Source organism: Pinus tabuliformis, chromosome 6 (genome assembly GCF_031772625.1).
Source record: "Pinus tabuliformis cultivar Carrire ecotype Pingquan chromosome 6, CPIR1, whole genome shotgun sequence".
NCBI classification, from domain to species: domain Eukaryota; kingdom Viridiplantae; phylum Streptophyta; class Pinopsida; order Pinales; family Pinaceae; genus Pinus; species Pinus tabuliformis.
In genome coordinates this window covers 1,254,745,145-1,254,763,286 of record NC_142292.1, presented here as the reverse complement: position 1 = coordinate 1,254,763,286, position 18,142 = coordinate 1,254,745,145, and the positions used below count along the sequence as shown (strand labels likewise).

Genomic DNA, 18,142 nt, shown 5'->3' with positions numbered 1-18,142 from the left:
GGGACAGGACAGAAACATTGTTGATTTGGGGTAGCATCAGATGTGCTCTAGCCACGAAATTTGGTGGAGAGGTTGGGGCACATGAGATCTCCAATACCTAGAAAGGGTTTGGGTAGCTTCGAAACAGATCAGGAGATATTAAAATAATTAATATTTTTAATGGAGTCCTTAAGTCTAAACTTAGGGAAAATAAAATATTAATGTGCATTAATATGAATCTGTGTTAGAATGGTCCAAAAGACATGGATCAAGCCAGATCTAATCTTAGCCATTGATTAGGGACTTAATCTCGGCCACTGAGATGTTAATAGGAAAAGTATAAGAGGAGGCTTGAGGGTCACTTGGAGAACACACCAGAGTGATTAGTCATTCTATTTTCTAGAGCGGGGTTTGCTAAGAGATAGAATCAGTGATCGGAGACCAGCTGAGGTGCATTGATTACAGAGAGACAGAGAGGCAGAGATAGTGTCGGGAGAACATCAGAATAGCCAGAGAGAGAGAGACGTAGGAGCAACCAGTGCTCACGCAGGGCCACGCAGAGGCAGCTAAGTGCTGCGCAGAGCACCAGAGAGGCCAACGTAGATGATGCAGAGGCTCAGATTGGTTGACACAGGGCCAACGCTGGGCTAGGAGAGGCTGACACAGTCCAGATTGGGCAGATGCTGGGGTTTCTAGGGCAGATTGGTGCTGAGTAGCTGCCGAAAGGATTATCCGGGGTTTCAGCCAGTAGATTTGTCAGAAACTAAGAGGTATTACTGCCAAGGAAATTCTCTGTTGGGTAGGCTAGTTTCGGCACCCAGATTGTACTTTTATATTGCTTAATAAGAAACCCTCAGATAGCTGCACTAGTTTTCCCACATTAGGTTTTTTCGGGGACATTAGTCCAAAAATAATGGTGTCATATGGTGTGTTTGTTCTTGTTTCTTTTAGTTGTTGATCTGTAATACGTTGAGCATGCATTAGTGTTTATTTTTAGTATTTACATTGTAAATAACTTGTTAAGGAAAATAACAAGTAGGTAGGAAGAAATCAGATAAAGTGCATGGAGGGTTTCTAACTAAGTAAACTTAGAAACTTCAACAAACATATATGCTGCAGCCTTCACAAATACAATACTATGGAAGAAATAAAAACACTAGAAGAATAGATGCACACATACAATAATACATCGTTATTTTTAGACCAATGTTTCCAGAAAAACCAGTTTGGGAAAACTGGTGCAACAGCTAAGGGTTTTATTATTATGCAATAGTAAATCTGAGTACAAATCTATGGAAGCTCAAATCTAGCTTTCCATACAGAGAAAATGATTGACAAATGTCTAGTGAGAAAAATCTTACATCCACCGGTGATCCGACATTGACCTTAGCTCAAGATGAGCTACTCTCAACTACCTATGCGTCACCCTACGTAGATTAGCGTCAACCTGCTGGGACTAGCGTCTCTCTCACTCTGATGATCAGCTGCTGCTCTGGAAACTCGATCTTCTGGCTCTCCGAGCTCCCACTCCGGCTCCTGCCACTGAATCTTGACTTCTCCCTAGCAAATACGGATCTCCCTCTAAAGCTCTGCATTGTGTCAGCCTCTCTATGGAGTACGTTGTCTCATTGCTATGCACTCACCGAACTAGAAATACTTCCTTTCAGCGTTACTATCCCGGCCCCTTTGTCACTGCTTCGAAACTACTGAATCACCTCTGGTAACACACAGATGCTACTCTGGAGTTTGATTTCCCAGGAATATCCAATTCCTTGCTCCTCAAGTGTGTTCTCCCACCCCCATTGAATTTCTTCTTATAATCTCTCGTTGAGGCTCCAACAGGCAAGATTAAAACATAATCGATGGCTAAGATTAACTAGAAATCGATCCATGTCTTCTTCTAGAAGATTCTCACCATGACTTAATTAATACCCTATAATTAATCAATTTTCCTAAGTTTAGACTTAGGCACCATTAAGAAAAGATTAATTATTTTAATTAAGTCGTCTCTATGTGGAATTTCTAGCAACGATTTCTGGGTTTTGGAGAATACATGAATTCTAGCCTCTCCACAAAGTTTCGTGGCTAAAACACGTCCGATGCTACAAAAATCAACACTCCCTCTCAACGAGGAATGTGTTCTAGTGCAACAACTTGTTGAAGCAACACCCTGTCTTTGCACCACCTCCTGTTATGCTACTGATGTTTGGTTGTTGCTGCCCACCAATTACTGCGCAACTCTGATAAACGTTTCATCCGTGCTGCTGTTGGTCCTGCTGAATTGTTGCCAACACTGCATCTGCACTGTAACTCCCTCTCCATCTGCTGTTGCTGCAACTGCAACAACTGCAACGGAAAAGCATCCAAAACACTAAACCAATTATGGTCAGTATGATACATCTGTCACCTTAGTCTTGACTACTGCTAGACTCTGCACTATCACTGAAGTTGTTGCATTGTTGCTGAGTCTCCTATGTGCCAACTGCAGTGTTGCCAACTCAACTCTGCGCTGCTAAGTCTCTAACCGCTACTAGCTACTGCATCTGTCACTCTGGCACCTGACTACACCAACTGCCACTTATCCATCCTGCTACTACATACTATGGGCTCTCGTAGCAAGGTATTGATTCATGAGGTGGACCTCCTCAAGAATCTTGCCCATCCTATAGCTCTCTGGGGCTACAAAACGAAATCACCCCACCTCTCTCCTGGAGGTGTCTCGGTGACCATGGCAAACTTTCCTCCAATCTAGAAGACAACCTGTCGATCTCTGTGAAAGCAGCCTACTGATCCTGCTTCTCCTCTTTGTCCTTCTTTCTTAGAGTACACTGAGTGTTGTAGTGGCCAAGCTCACCACATCTGAAGCATTTCACTTTGGAAATGTCCTTCTTCCTCCTGCGCTACTCCTGCTGCCCCTTTGATGCAAGGGTCACATTTTCATCTTCCTTTACTTGCTTCATCCCACTGTTGATGCTACCACTGATGGTGTTCTTCACCAAATCTCGCCTCATCTCCTCCTGCTGTAGATTAGCCCACATACGATCCCAATCTGGCAGTTTTTCTCTGCCCGGGATACTCTAGACGAAAATTTTCCATGCTTTGGAAACGTTGTTTAGAGCTAACCGCACCGATTCTGTAGGCTAGGGAGCTAACCCTACTAAAGACAGCTGGTCCCGGACATCCTGAATCCTAGTAATGAAGGGGTTTATGAGCTCCCCTTTCTGCATCTTCGTGCATCTCATCTCTTCAAGATACATCTTCCATTGCTCAAAAGATCCTTTGTACAGGGTATCAAGTGCCTCCCACATTTGTCGGGCAGTATCTTTGCCAGTTATGTGAGATACCACGTGATCTCGAACCCCATTGAGGATCAACCTCTTTGCTTTCGTCATCTCCTTCTTGTACTTCTTAAGCGGATCTGCATTTGCAGGTACAACTACCACACTATCGATATAAGTCTTGAGATCATGTTCATTTAGAAGGCGAGAAATTGTAGCCTTCCAGATCACATAGTTGGAGGCTCCCTCCAACCGATCTTGATCTCTCAACCTTGCTGATGCCATCTCTCCAAAAAAAAAATGTCGAACTCCTCTTCTTCTCCTCTGCGCAGCTGCTGCCCAGCTATTCGCACTCCCTTCTGGAGTGAGAAACTCTGCACACAACTACTGTTGCTCTACTAGGAAAAATCGAACTTCTGTGCTAGAAGTCCCCTAAGGAAAGAATTCCCTCAGTGTGTGCTCTTCCTTCCTCTTGACGCTATTTTGCACTAGCAAACTGCTGCAAAATCTGCGTCTCAGCTAAAGATCTGCTTTGCAAGGAGAAAATGTTGCATCTCCCTCTGCCTCTGGTAAGCTCTCATTTGGAAGATCTAATTTCTCTGTCGACTCTCTCACAGAAATACATTTTTCCTCAAAAACTCGACCCTCCTGGCCCAAGGACTGCATTGCCTCTTGAGGGTTTCAAGCTGTTGCCTATGCAGAAATTTGAACCTCCTTCCCCTCTGCTGCTACTAAGCTCTCTAACTTCTATCTATGATCTAACACCATGTGAAAATTCCGTGACCCCAAATCCTACTGCAGCAACTGATAATGTTCTTCTATTTGTTAAATTAATCAAACAAATTACTTGCAGTTTCCTATGGAAAATATCGAAACATATACACTACATCCTTCACAAATACAATACTAAGGAAGAAATAAAAACACTGGAAGAATAGATGCACACATACAATAATACACCGTTTTTACTGGACCAATGTCCCCGGAAAAACCCAACTTGGGAAAATCAGTGTAGCAGTTGAGGGTTTTATTATTATGCAGCAATGTTTTACAACTCGGACTCGGACTCGGACTCGGCCGAGGATCGACTCGGACTCGGTAATGACTCGGCCGGCTCGATTTCAATGACTTGGTCGTTGTAAAAAATACATTAAATATTTATTTTTTTTTATAAAAAAACATAATTTTAAATATTTTAAACATAATTTTAAAGATTTTCATTCAAGTTTCCAAACACACAACATTATAATATACATGGAAGACAACATATGATCAAAGTAGGCTCATGAACCAATCCATTATATCAAAATGGTACGGTGTACCCAATGGCAATAGTAAAACTAAATACATAGTCAACTGTAGTCTGTCATACATGATCAAAGACTCAAGAGTCAAAACAAAATACAAATAACCAAGGAGGCTAGTAGCTACTGCCAGAGGAGCCAAGATCATCTCGACCAATCTCTGGATCATCATCATCAGAGTCAGACAAGGGGCCCCATGGCTCCTCCTCATCATCATCGTCTCCAACTGCAACTGTAGAAGTGGTGCCAGTACCACTAGGCTGTGCAGCAGATGCAAGCTGAGATAGAGTACAAATGCGGCTGCGCTTCTGTCGTGGCTGAGCAGAGGAAGCACCTACAACTGGAGTCCTACTAGCTGGCTGTGAGACTGAGGCTGGTGGATTGGGATCTGCATTCAACTGAACATGCTGCAGTGGATCTCCAACATCAAGTGATTCAAGATCCTCATCAGGATCAAACTCTGGTAGACGACTCTCCACTACCCAATCTGATGTTGGGTCAATGTCTTCCAACACAATGGGATCTGAATCAGGTCTTTTGTTCAGCAATTGGTTCCGTCTGAGCCGAAGGTTGTATTGGACAAAAACTAGATCATTCAACCATTTTTGCTCCAAACGGTTTCTCTTCTTTGTGTGAATCCTCTCAAATACAGACCAATTGCGCTCACACCCAGATGCACTGCAAGTTTGACTCAAAATACGAATTGCAAACCTTTGCAATTCAGGGCACTGGCCACCAAAGGCCTCCCACCATTGTGCTGCAAAAAACATAGGAGTGTAATGAATTATGAGTTAGATGAAGGCTGAAGCTCAACAAAATTACAAATTATATCTAACTTTCAAATTATAAATGATTTAACAAACTTTAATAAAAAAAGTAAAACCATTAAGAAATTGAAAATTGAAATTTTTGTTTACCTGGCTCATCTGCTTCTCTTGCAATCTTTGCTAGGTTCTTCCCAAAGGTACCTGTTGCATTGCTGAAGGATGTGACCTGCTGATGTATCAACAGCTGATCAGACTCCGATGGGACCATGCGCTCAATGCAATCAACCAGTCCATCTCTGACCTCCCCCCTCAAAGCTCCTGACTCCTTAGCTTTATAATGATACCGTGGGTTCAAAAAATACCCAGCTGCATGTATAGGGCGATGGAGTTGATTGTTCCATCTTTCATCAATGATTGCCCAAATGGGCCCATACTTTGCCACTCTATCCTTGTATGTTGTCTTTATTTGCTCCTTTGCTTGATCCATAGCCTCATAAATGAAGCCCATAGCCAACCTTTCCCCATCCACCAACCGCAACACCTTAACTGGTGGCTCAGCAAGCTTCACAATCTCTGCTGCCTTTCTCCAAAAAGTTTCGTCATGGACTTTCCTTTTCAATTCTCTGCCTTCTGGTTTGTTAGACCAACTGCTTTGATTCCATTCATCACTGGAAAACATCTTTTGCAAGTTTCTATGTTGGGAAAGCATAGATTGCAATGTCAAAAAATGTGTAGCAAATCTAGTGATGGCAGGCCTAATGATATCCTTGCCTCCAGTGTGTTTCCTCATGAGACTCAAAACCAGTGTATGATTGTAGATAAATTTTGTTATGCTTTTGGCATTATCTACAGTGTTTCTGACCCAATCTAATTTTCCAATATCCTCAAGCATGAGGTCTATGCAATGTGCAGCGCATGGGGTCCAAAAGATGGTCTTGTGTTTTTCCTCTAACAGTCTACCAGCAAGAACATAGTTAGAGGCATTGTCTGTGATGATTTGAACAACATTAGCCACCCCCACATCCTGAATAACCTCATCCAATAGCTGAAACAACAAGTGGCCATCTTTTACCTTATCAGATGCATCAACTGATTTTAAAAACATGGTTCCCTGTGGGCAGAAGGCAAGAAAGTTTATGATGGTACGGTTTCTTTGATCAGTCCATCCATCTGACATGATGGTACACCCTGTTCTTGCCCATGATTCCTTGAAATCTTGCAAATACTCATTAATTGATTGAATTTCTTTCTGCAAACGAAACCCCCTTAGCTCTTGCATAGTAGGGCCTTTGAAGCCTTTTCCAGCAGCATGTATGGCCTCAAACATAGGCTCATAATATGGTGAACGAGCAGCATTAAAGGGGATATCAGCATCATACCACCATCTAGCTATGTAGTCACAAGCAGTCTCCCTCAATTCTTTCTTCCAATGGTCATCTAAAGTGGGCTGAGCAAGACCTTTACTATTACCAACTTCAGGACCATGTGCATCTGATGGAGAGGAGCCTGAGTGAGTGAAAAAACTTTTGATAGTCCCATCACCCTTCATTCTACCCTTTCCCTTATCTTGAACAGAAGCAAAAGAGGGAGGAACATAACGGAAAGGGTTTGATGCATCAGTTTGAGGGATAGAGGAAGAACCCTCAAACTCATAGTGGGGGTTGGCAGCCATCATTCTTTGTATCTCCCTCTTCCTCCCAATTTCAGCCTGTATCTCTTTTTGCCTAGTCTTTTCTGCATTAAATTTTTCAAAGCTTTCCAACAAATTCTTTCTAATCTCCCCAATTTCCTCAGATTTACATGCAGTAATATTGCCTTTAATCCCTGCCAAGTGTTGTTTCAGCCTATTAATCCCCCCAGGACCTGACTTAATTTTCCTATGGCAAAACTTGCAACACATCTCACTATCAACCATTTCAACATATGCCCAAGCAGGATCTTTTGCTCTAGGTGCCATTTTTTGACTAGGAAAACAATCTGAAAATGAAAAAAAAAAAAAAAAATTGATTCAATGTTCATTTATTTGACTAAAAACACTCTCTAAGCTATCTTGATATGCACCTAAAATTTACTAAGTAAAAACAGATTTATAGAGGTGGAAAAAAATACCTCCAGGCACAAACTGCCTCCTCAAGCTTGCTCCAAAAATCAGCTCCTCAATGCTGCTCCAAATGGCTGCCCAAGAAGCTCCTCACTCCAGCTACAATGCTCCTCCAAGACTCCTCACTGCTGCTCCAAAACAAGCTCAAGAACTGCTCACTAACTCTCAAAGAAGACTCTCACTCAAATGCATAAGACTGCTGTGAGTGAAATGAGAGCATTTGGCTGTCTTAAATAGAGTTTGGGAGGGGGAAATGGACCCCAAAAGCATTTAACAAATTACAATAACCATTTAGAATCCACAAACCCTAACTAACTTTACCAAAGATCAGCAAAAAATTGATTTTTTTTTAAAAAAAACGCTGCCCAGCCGTCTTTCCATGACTCGGCCGAGTCAATACGGACCCGGCCGGGTTGACCGAGTCATAGCTGACTCGGTCAGCCGAGCCGGGTCAAGGGCCGGGTCAATAAAATCGGCAATGAAACGGTCAGAAACGGCCGTTTCCGTTTCGGTTCGGCCGTTTTGTAAAACACTGTTATGCAGTAGTAAATCTGAGTACAAATCTATGGAAGCTCAAATCTAGCTTTCCCTAGAGAGAAAATGATTGACAAAAGTCTAGTGAGAAAATCTCACTTCCACTGATGATGTGACACTGACCTTAGCTCAAGATGAGCTGCTCTCAGCTGCCTCTATGTCACCCTCCATCTCCTGCCACTGAATCTCGACTTCTCCTCAGCAAATACGGATCTCCCTTTGAAGCTCTGCACTACCTCTCTACACCGCATCAGCCTCTCTGTGGAGTATGTTGTCTCTCTGTTATGCAGCCACCGAATTAGAAAAACTTCCTTCCGGCCTTACTATCCCTGCCCCTCTCTCACTGATTCGAAACTACTGAATCACCTCCAGCAACACACAATTGCTACTCTGGAATTCGATTTCCCAACAATATCGAATTCCTTACTCCTCAAGTGTGTTCTCCAACCCCCATCGAATTTATTCTTATAATCTCTTGTTGAGGCTTCAACAGCCAAGATTAAAACATAATCGATGGTTAAGATTAACTAGAAATCGATCCATGTCTTCTTCTAAAAGATTCTCACCATGACTTAATTAATACCCTTTAATTAATCAATTTTCCTAAGTTTAGTCTTAGGGACCATTAAAAAAAGATTAATTATTTTAATTAAGTTGTCTCTAGGTGGAATTTCTAGAAACAATTTCTGTGTTTTGGAGAATATATGTATTCTAGCCTCTCCACAAAGTTTCATGGCTAGGACACATCCGATGCTACAAAAATCAACGGTCTTGGCTTGGCTCTGCAAAGATATGTTTCTTGGCCTCATGAAATGAACTTGTTCCCCAGTAATATAATTTGTGCTAGGGTTTTGATCTGCAAGAATTCACTACAGAACTCGGCCCCCACAACACAAATTTGGCCCTACTTCTGTATTTCGAGTCCTAGATAGGGTTTCAGGATCCCATGAAACAAAATAAAATCGACCCTTCAAATAAACCTGACCAACATAAGTAATTTGAATTCTTGGTGGCAAACCGATACTGCCACAAACACTCATAAATACATCAATTAAGCATCGATGAGAGACTGAAATTATCCTTTAAAACCCTCAGGCTGGCAAGATGCACAACTCGGATACCACTATAGATAATTTGGCCTCCTTCCTGAAATTCTTTGGCTCGATCCGTAGCCACAAATCGTTTGGCAAATTTGGTTGGCTCCAATTTGGCCTCTTCAGAATTTAAGATCTGGCTGGAACAACTCGACCTTCTTAGCTCGTCCTCCACAACTCTAGAACAATTCAGCCATCCTTGGTGTCCACAATTTGTCCTCCTTGAAAAGATGCGTATTGTTGTAACCCCTTCTTTCAGACTTTGATTTTCGAGCCTTCTTCTTTGATGAGCGCCAATAAAGAACCGGAAGTGGTTGTCCCTCTTGACTAGCTAGGGTGGATGTTTCACCACCAAAACTGGGATCTCCACAAGGGTTTCCCCTCACACAATAAGCTACTAGAGCTCCCAAAACAATTATCAAATCCAATAACCAATGAATGATCGAGGATTAACCTTCAATCTTCTTTTATAACATTTTCCTCTTTGACCAGATCAATACATCAATAAAATATTATTATTATTTTTTTTAACCATATCAACACATTGGTTAACCGTTAAATAATAAAATAATATCAAATAATTTATCTTTAATTATTCACTTTCACTTTAGAATTTTTCTTTTCTTCTTAAGTTATAGTGCACAATTAAATCGATATCCATCTTTGGAAACGGACATTACATTGGCAAAAATTGTGAAGTGTGTTTTCTGAAGAAGTGTCTTCAAAAATTTCTGGAAAATTTAGTTAAATAAATAAAGGGAATATTACAATATAGCAATAAGAGACTTTTCATTTTTATTAGTTTTTTTGTTAGCACTCTTGCATCTCCAGAACATTAAGTTCGATCTTTTGTTGATTGTGATGATTCTGCTGGGTCATTGACCTATCAACATTAAAAAATAATATTGATTTTATAGTAATGGACATCGAATATTAGAGGACTCTAAATAGTATCTTGTAAAATGGGGGATACCTGAGGTAGGCACAAAATTTGCATATCATATAGATGGACATCGCAGAAATAGAGGACTTTCAGTGATGCCTTGAACAAAACTAGTTATATTTCCTATTTCAAGGAGACAACAAAATCATGAAACTGATTTGAGATTGCTTTACTGGCACTATTAGCAAGGACATGCTTATAGTATAGGCATAAATTATAATAACTGGCCATTATGAAAAGCAGCCGCATTTGCATTACAAAATGAGATTAGACGGATATTTCTGCACAACCAAGGAAGACCTAGGCAAGTACGTAGAATTTACATAGAAGGGTTCTCAATTTTATACCACCTGCTTGCTCTCAATTCACAGCCCTTTTGTTTTGTTATAAAGAAACTGTTCTAACTGCCTGAAACATATGATGACATTAACTTTACTGAATCTCTTAGAGTAGGATCATATGGACATTCTGAAGGAAGATGAATGATCAATAATGGTATTGATGATTATTGAGGGCTACATCTGTGTCTGCTTTCTTTTTTGTCGGGACAGTGGAATATAATATGCTTAGTTTATTTATTTTTGTTTTGAAAGGTTGGGATTAACTAAACTTTGAAAATGGAATATTTATTAATTGGCACGATAATTCTTACTAATATATACATCAAATTCTTGTTAATGTAAGCTATATCAGTTAATTTTGACTGCGGCATGCAGGGAAGTTTTCCATCATTACCTTCAGAGAGTATATTGACATCGCCTTGGATGCCCCTCGAGTTGTTGGAATCTACCCCGAAATAAAAAATCCAGTGTTTATCAACCAACATGTGAGCGAGTATTTCTCTGTTGACAGTATTATTATCCAGCTTTAGCATTAGTTGATATATTTTCTCTCTATTGATTAGCTCAAGTTATTTTCCATCTATGTAGTTAGTCTAAAATGAAGGGGACTCTCATTGTGTATGCTAGTTATGGTAGAAAACCAAGAATATTGCCATCTAGTTCTATGTAAATTTCACTCTTAATTAGCATCATAGCAATCATTTTATGTCGTTGTTGTGTCATGTAAATATGTAGAATTTCTCATATCACAAGTAATGATCCTATTTATTTCTATTTTCAAAAGAGTCGACTTGCACATTACACATACATTCTGATGGCATGGTAAGTGGTTTGTAAAGACACTCAAACATGAGCTCATTATGTAGTCTTTTCCTCCTCTCTGTTTTGTGCATGCATCATGAATGATGCGCTTAGTGTTCTGTATCCTAAGTCACCTGACACGTGGATTCAGGATTCGACGGATACGGGGATTCGAGTGTCGGATACGGACATGTTGACACCCCGGAACAGGGCACATTCGGATACATTATATATTATTTTATCAAATATATATATATATATATATATATATATATATGTATATATATATATATTTAAAAATTAGATATTTCTTACACAAATTCTCATTCATGATACAAATTCATTGATTTCAAACATAGATATTCATCTAGATGTAAGTTTTATTGTTTACAAAGTAAGTTAGTAACATTATGCATAGTACATACAAAATTCAAATACAATTGTAATTTGTGATATGTCACATAAATGATAAATGATAAATTCTGAATTCATAATTGTTAATTTTATGTATGTTCTATGCTTAGAGCAATTTATTTCAATTTTCACAGTTAGCTCAATATCTTTTCCAAATTAGCAATCACATCAGCATTAAAGTAAACTGCAGATAGAACATAAACATAAATCGCAGAAGACAAGCCAAGACAAGAGGACACAAGATGTGGCGCTAGCCAGGGACAAACCCCAATGTAGGGAAACCCTTGATCAATTCTTCTTATATGTTCTTCAATAGTTCAGCAGAGAGAGAGAGAGAGATAGTATGTTTACAAGGGAAGTCAACACTTTGACTTATCTAGATAAGAGCATAGATCATCTCTAAGAAGATGATACATGAGATCAATTGAAAACATGTTGCTTCAACTGATTCTCCAAGGTGACTCCTTCACCTATCGTTGTGCTGCATTTCGTCATCATGCTGCACCATGTTGCACCCATCATCACTATGCTGCATCTCATCATGATTCATTAATCATGAGTGTACCCATCACTGTACTGCATTATGTGCCATCATTGCACCATGTTTCCATACTGACTTATGTGCTGGCTACATCTTGCTTGCTTGTTGTCCCTAGCATGCTTGTTTTCCTTTGCATGCTTGCTGTTGCATGCTAGCTGTCCCTTGCATGATAGCTGTAACATTGCATGCTTGGTGTATTTGCTGCTAAGTACCATACAACTGTCCCAATGTTAGTTAGTTGTCCCTTGCATGTTGCTCTCCTTCTGAGACAGATGCTCAGGCTGTTCCAGTAGTTTCGGCAATTTCAACTGTTCCCGGCAGTTCCGACTATTCCCGACAGTTCCAGCTTTTCCTGGAAGTTCCGACTTCTGCCCTCTGCGTCAGCTTTCCCAGCTGTTCCGACAGTTCTGGCTGTTTCGGCAGTTCCGGCTGTTCCCAACGGTTTCGACAGTTCCGGCAATTCCGACTATTCCCGATAGTTCCGGTAGCTCCCGAAAATTCAGGCAATTCCAGATATTCCTGGCAGTTCCGGCTTTTCCCGGCAGTTCCAGCTTTTCCCAGCAGTTCCGGCTTTTCCCGGCAGTTCCCAGCAGTTCCAACAGTTTCTGGCAGTTCCGGCAATTCCGGCTATTCCCGGCCATCCCGGCTTCTGCCCTCTGGATTAGGGCAGTGTTATCCCTTAGGATCTGTCCTCCTACTAAAACCCAAAGACAAGTAGAGAGGAAGAGATCCCAAGTGTGTTGAAATTACTTGAAGGCCACCTCTATTTATACTAAAACGTTGAGCACAAGGGGGGTTTATTTGATTGCTTGTCGACCTTGACGAATTGTCCCATAACACAAATAAATTCATATCTCCATGAATACTTATCGGAATCGGATGATATTTAGATCAATCCTACACCTCTCGATGATAGGGATCCAAGAAAAATATCAGCTTCCATTAATAAGATGACCCACATGGAGTTTGGCCCTAGTTGCCAATTTTAACACTTCCTCTCAACTAGGGAGAACTCCATCTGCTGATCCATATGTCCGACTATACTATCTCTGCCATCAATGCCCTACACTGCTCTGCTGAACCATGAAGAAGAAGAATTGATCGAGAATGTCTCATACCATTCTCTACTGACCCGAAGTCAGTTTCATCTGAAGAGAGAGTGTCACATCACTCTTACTGGCCAGAAGTCAGTTTCATCTAAAGAGAGTGTGTCACATCACTCTTACTGGCCCAAAGTCAGTTTCATTTGAAGAGAGTGTGTCACATCACTCTTACTGGCCTGAAGTCAGTTTTATTGATCCCAGATCAATATCACAAGAGAGTGTCTCAAACCACTCATACTGATCCCAGATCAATGGAGGTCATCCTAGCATAGAGAGTACGGTAGATACATCGATGCATCCATCGATAGTACTACTGTGGTCCCTAACCCCATTTCCCTGCTCATTGATCAGATGAGAGGTACTTTCCATGAGTCCCAGACTGCATGGGTAGGATGCCTCGACAGGAGAACTAATCATCCTGTCCACGGGAGAATGAATCATCCTGCCTCACAGTCGCCACGAGAGAACTAATCATCCCGGCCCACAAGAGAACTAATCATCCTGTTTCACAGTTGCCATGGGAGAACTAATCATCCCAGCGCATAGGAGAACTAATCATCTTGTTCCACAGTTGCCAACGGAGAACTAATTATCCTGGCCCACAGGAGAACTAATCGTCCTGTTCCACAGTTTCCACGGGAGAACTAATCATCCCGACCCACAGGAGAACTAATCATCCTGTTCCACAGTTGCCATGGGAGAACTAATCATCCCGGACCATAGGAGAACTAATCATCCCAACCCACAGGAGAACTAATCATCCTGTTCCACAGTCGCCACGGGGTATCACAGGGGAAGGTTGAACCTGTCATCTTGTACATAGCGCACCACCAGGGGAGGGTGAGTCGCCCTGTGGTCGTATGTTGCTCCAGTAAGTACCCCAAGCCCCCCAGAGCTCCCAGAGCTCAATGCATGCAACATGCAGGACCCTTATAAGAAGGTCTCTCAATGACTCCAAGTCGTTTGGGAAAGTCACAGATTTGACCTTTCCCTGGGGCTTTGACAAAATGTCTGCGACCTGTACATCAGTCTTAATGCGATGGAGCCTCCTCGCTCATCGACTTACCATATCCCAGATAAGGCAGTATCTGATGTCTATCTGTTGGAGCAATCATCGAATACGAGATTCCTCAATAATCGAATCCCCCCTCTGGTTGTCACAGAGAATCACAGTGGTATTCATCATGTGTACAAACAACTCACTTAAGAGCTTCTGCAACCATGCAGCTTCACACGAGATCATACTCGTAGCTATGTATTCGGTCTCAGCGGTGCTTATAGCAATCGACTTCTGCTTCCTGCTCATCCATGATATCGAAGCAGAATCCAAAGAGAACCAGCACTGAGAAGTGCTCTAGTGATCCTCCACACTACCTGCCCAGTCAGCATTCGAATAATCATGCAGTTTCATATTTCTGGCAGTGTATCTCAATCCATGAGAGATTGTGCCCCGAAGATATCTTAGAAGATTCTTGGCACCAATCCAGTGAGGCTCAACCAAATATGAGCTCACCATGCTAACTGCAAAAAATATATCTAGACGAAAGTTCACCAGAACATCAACGCGAATGAGTTTATGAAACTCAGAGGCATTTCCCAAATTTGGTCCGACATCACTACCATATAACTTCTGAAAGTTAAGATCCTCGAGGTAGTCACAGGCTTGTCGGTTATCATTCCACATCCGGAATCCAATTCCCTCTTACTTCTGTAAATGAGAGGGTCTGCACCTGTCAGAAATAGGTCGTCCTCATAAGGTGCCAGTATGAGAGGTCTATCATCCACAACCTTTGGGTAATGGTTTAGATCAGTTTCACTCCTAGTGAATCTCAGCTTCATTAGACAGCTATCAATCCTCTCATAATACGCCCGGGGTGTTTTGCTTCAAGCCATAGAGGGCTTTCTTCCACCTATATACATGAGATTCCCGATCATGAATCTCAAACTCCTTGTGTTGTTCCAAACTTGTGGACTTGCTGCATGAGGGGAATGGTCCCCTTATAAGATTTTCCTTCGGTACATCTCAGACATGTACTTTCATGCTCTTTTTGAATTCAAGCATCCCTGTCACCATCTGACTCACAAACCTCCGGTGCTATGTGTCAATGGACATGGTCCCCAGTGGACTTCCTGCAACTTGATACAACCTTGAATTCAAAAACATCTTTGAAAATTCTATTTTCAAACACGTACCTTTCCATCGATGAGTGCCACCATGTAACCTTTGACTTCCATTGCCGAAATGGACACCAAGTTCTTCTTGCGATCAAGTACATAAAAGAGATTATGTAAATGAATCGAGTTACCCTCATTCAATTGAGGGGTAACATTCCCTACACCCTTTCTGGGATAGGTGGCATCGGCTCCAAGTATAATCCCACGATTGTTTCCATCTTTACGAAATTAGAGAGTGCACCCTTCTATCCGATGAAGTGCCTTGAAGCACTACAATCAATAAGCCAGATTCCCAAAGAATCTGAAGGAGAGGGCCAATACAAGATAATGCTTCTTTATCTTATCAAAAACAACATTTGATTCTTCATACCTGGGGTTCCTTGCTTTCTTTGAAGAGTCGGCCATTTCTTTGATGACCTGCATTACCTGTCATTCCTTTGATCATTGAAGATGTCCCTCGAATGATTGTTATCTTCATCAAGAGATGTGTCTCTGCCATTCAGACACTCCTTCGCATAATGGTCGAACATATTGCAACCAAGGAATCGGCCTTTCCTTCCACCCTTAGATCTGGACTTCCAAATGAAGTGATCTTTAGGTAGGCCATCAGAAACTTCTACTGCGCTATTCTGATAATATTCTCTGCTTCGAATTCACCCTCGGTGAATTTAAAGAGGGATGAGGAATCCACTGATCCTTTTGTCCTTTTCCAACTGTCTTCGGTGATTGCTCTTTCACTCTTGCTCGAGCATTGTCTTCACCTCAGCTCTGATACCATGTTAATCTTAGGTATGTTCTATGCTTAGAGCAATTTATTTCAATTTTCAAAGTTAGCTCAACATTTCTTCCAGATTAGCAATCACATCAGTGTTAAAATAAACTGCAGATAGAACATAAACATAAATCGCAGAAGACAAGCCAAGACAAGAGGACACAAGATGTGGTGTTAGCCAGGGACAAACCCCAATGTGGGGAAACCCTTGATCAATTCTTCTTATATGTTCTTCAATAGTTCAGCAAAGAGAGAGAGATAGTACGTTTACAATGGAAGTCAACACTTTGACTTATCTAGATAAGAGCATAGATCATCTCTAAGAAGATGATACATGAGATTAGTTGAAGGCATGTTGCTTCAACTGATTCTCCAAGGTGACTCCTTCACCTATCATTGTGCTGCATTTCGTCATCATGATGCACCATGTTGCACCCATCATCACTATGCTGCATCTCATCATGCTTCATTAATCATGACTGTACCCATCACTGTACTGCATTATGTGCCATCGCTACACCGTGTTGCCATACTGACCTATGTGCTGGCTGCATCTTGCTTGCTTGTTGTCCCTAGCTTGCTTGTTGTCCCTAGCCTGCTTGTTGTCCTTTGCATGCTTGTTGTTGCATGCTAGTTGTCCCTTGCATGCTAGTTGTAACATTGCATGCTTGGTGTATTTGCTACTAAGTACCATACAACTATCCCAATGTTAGTTAGTTGTCCCTTGCATGCTGCTCTCCTTCAGAGATAGATGCTCAGGCTGTTCCAGCAGTTTCGGCAATTTCAGCTGTTCCCGGCAATTCCAGCTATTCCCGACAGTTCTGGCTTTTCCTGGTAGTTCCGGCTTCTGCCCTCTGCGTCAGCTTTCCCGGCTATTCCGGCAGTTCCAGCTATTCCCGGAAGTTCCATCTATTCCCGACAATTCCGACAATTCTGACTATTCCCGACAGTTCTGGCAGTTCCCGATAGTTCCAACAGTTTCAGAAATTCCAAATATTCCTGATAATTCCGGCTTTTCTCGCAGTTTCGCCTTTTTCCGGCAGTTCCAGCAGTTCCCGATAGTTCCGGTAGTTCCCGACAGTTCCAGTAATTCCGGCAGTTCCGGCTTTCCCTGGCAGTTCTGGATTTTTCCGGCAGTTCCGACAGTTCCGGAAATTCCGGCAGTTCCTGGCAGTTTCGGCAATTTCGGCTATTCCCGGTCGTTCTGGTTTCTGCCCTCTGGATTAGGGCAACGTTATCCCTTTGGATCTCTCCTCCTACTAAAACCCAAAGACAAGTAAAGAGGAAGAGATCCCAAGTGTGTTGAAATGACTTGAAGGCCGTCTCTATTTATACTAAAACGTTGAGCACAAGTGGGGTTTATTTGGTTGCTGGCCGACCTTGATGAATTATCCTATAACACAAATAAATTCATATCTCCATGAATACTTATCGGAATCGGATGATCTTTAGATCAATCCTACACCTCTCGATGAGAGGGATCGAAGAAAAATATCAACTTCCATTAATAAGATGACCCACATGGAGTTTGGCCCTAGTTGCCAATTTTAACAATAATACATATTCAATTCATCAATGATCCAATAGGAGAAAGCCAAGATAGTAAAATAAAGACACTGACAGCTGTAGTTTTCTCATTAAATCATCAAAATCAAAATGTGTTACATAGGTAGTGCAATGCCAATGGAAAATAGAAATAGAAAATACAAAACAACTACAATTATACAAGCCTCAAGGCAATAGGTAGCTCATGACTCATGACTCATCAATCCTCTTAGTCATCATCAAAATCAGCATCACTGTCCTCATCATCATGGTCAACACTGCTCTCCTCTGTTGCATCCTCCTCCCCTATATCCAAAGTCATCTCTGCATTTGCTGGTGTGGAGGATGACCCCTCTACAGTATCACCATCATCAAATCTAACAGGCTCTAGCATTGGATCATTGAGATCCATGTTGGCCAATGCCACCTCAACGCTGTTGTCCAGACCCA

The 18,142-nt window shown here is 41.6% G+C and overlaps 1 protein-coding gene across 3 annotated transcripts in view; it reads left to right on the top strand.

Moving 5' to 3' along the window:
- Positions 1-18,142, top strand: part of LOC149263210 (glycerophosphodiester phosphodiesterase GDPD6-like) — a 334,598-nt gene that overhangs the window by 79,121 nt on the left and 237,335 nt on the right. For all 3 annotated transcript variants that reach the window (XM_089387371.1, XM_089387374.1, XM_089387378.1), the window contains one exon: positions 10,717-10,826. In XM_089387371.1, the coding sequence (XP_089243497.1) occupies positions 10,717-10,826 (110 nt within the window). The remainder of the gene's footprint in view (positions 1-10,716; positions 10,827-18,142) is intronic.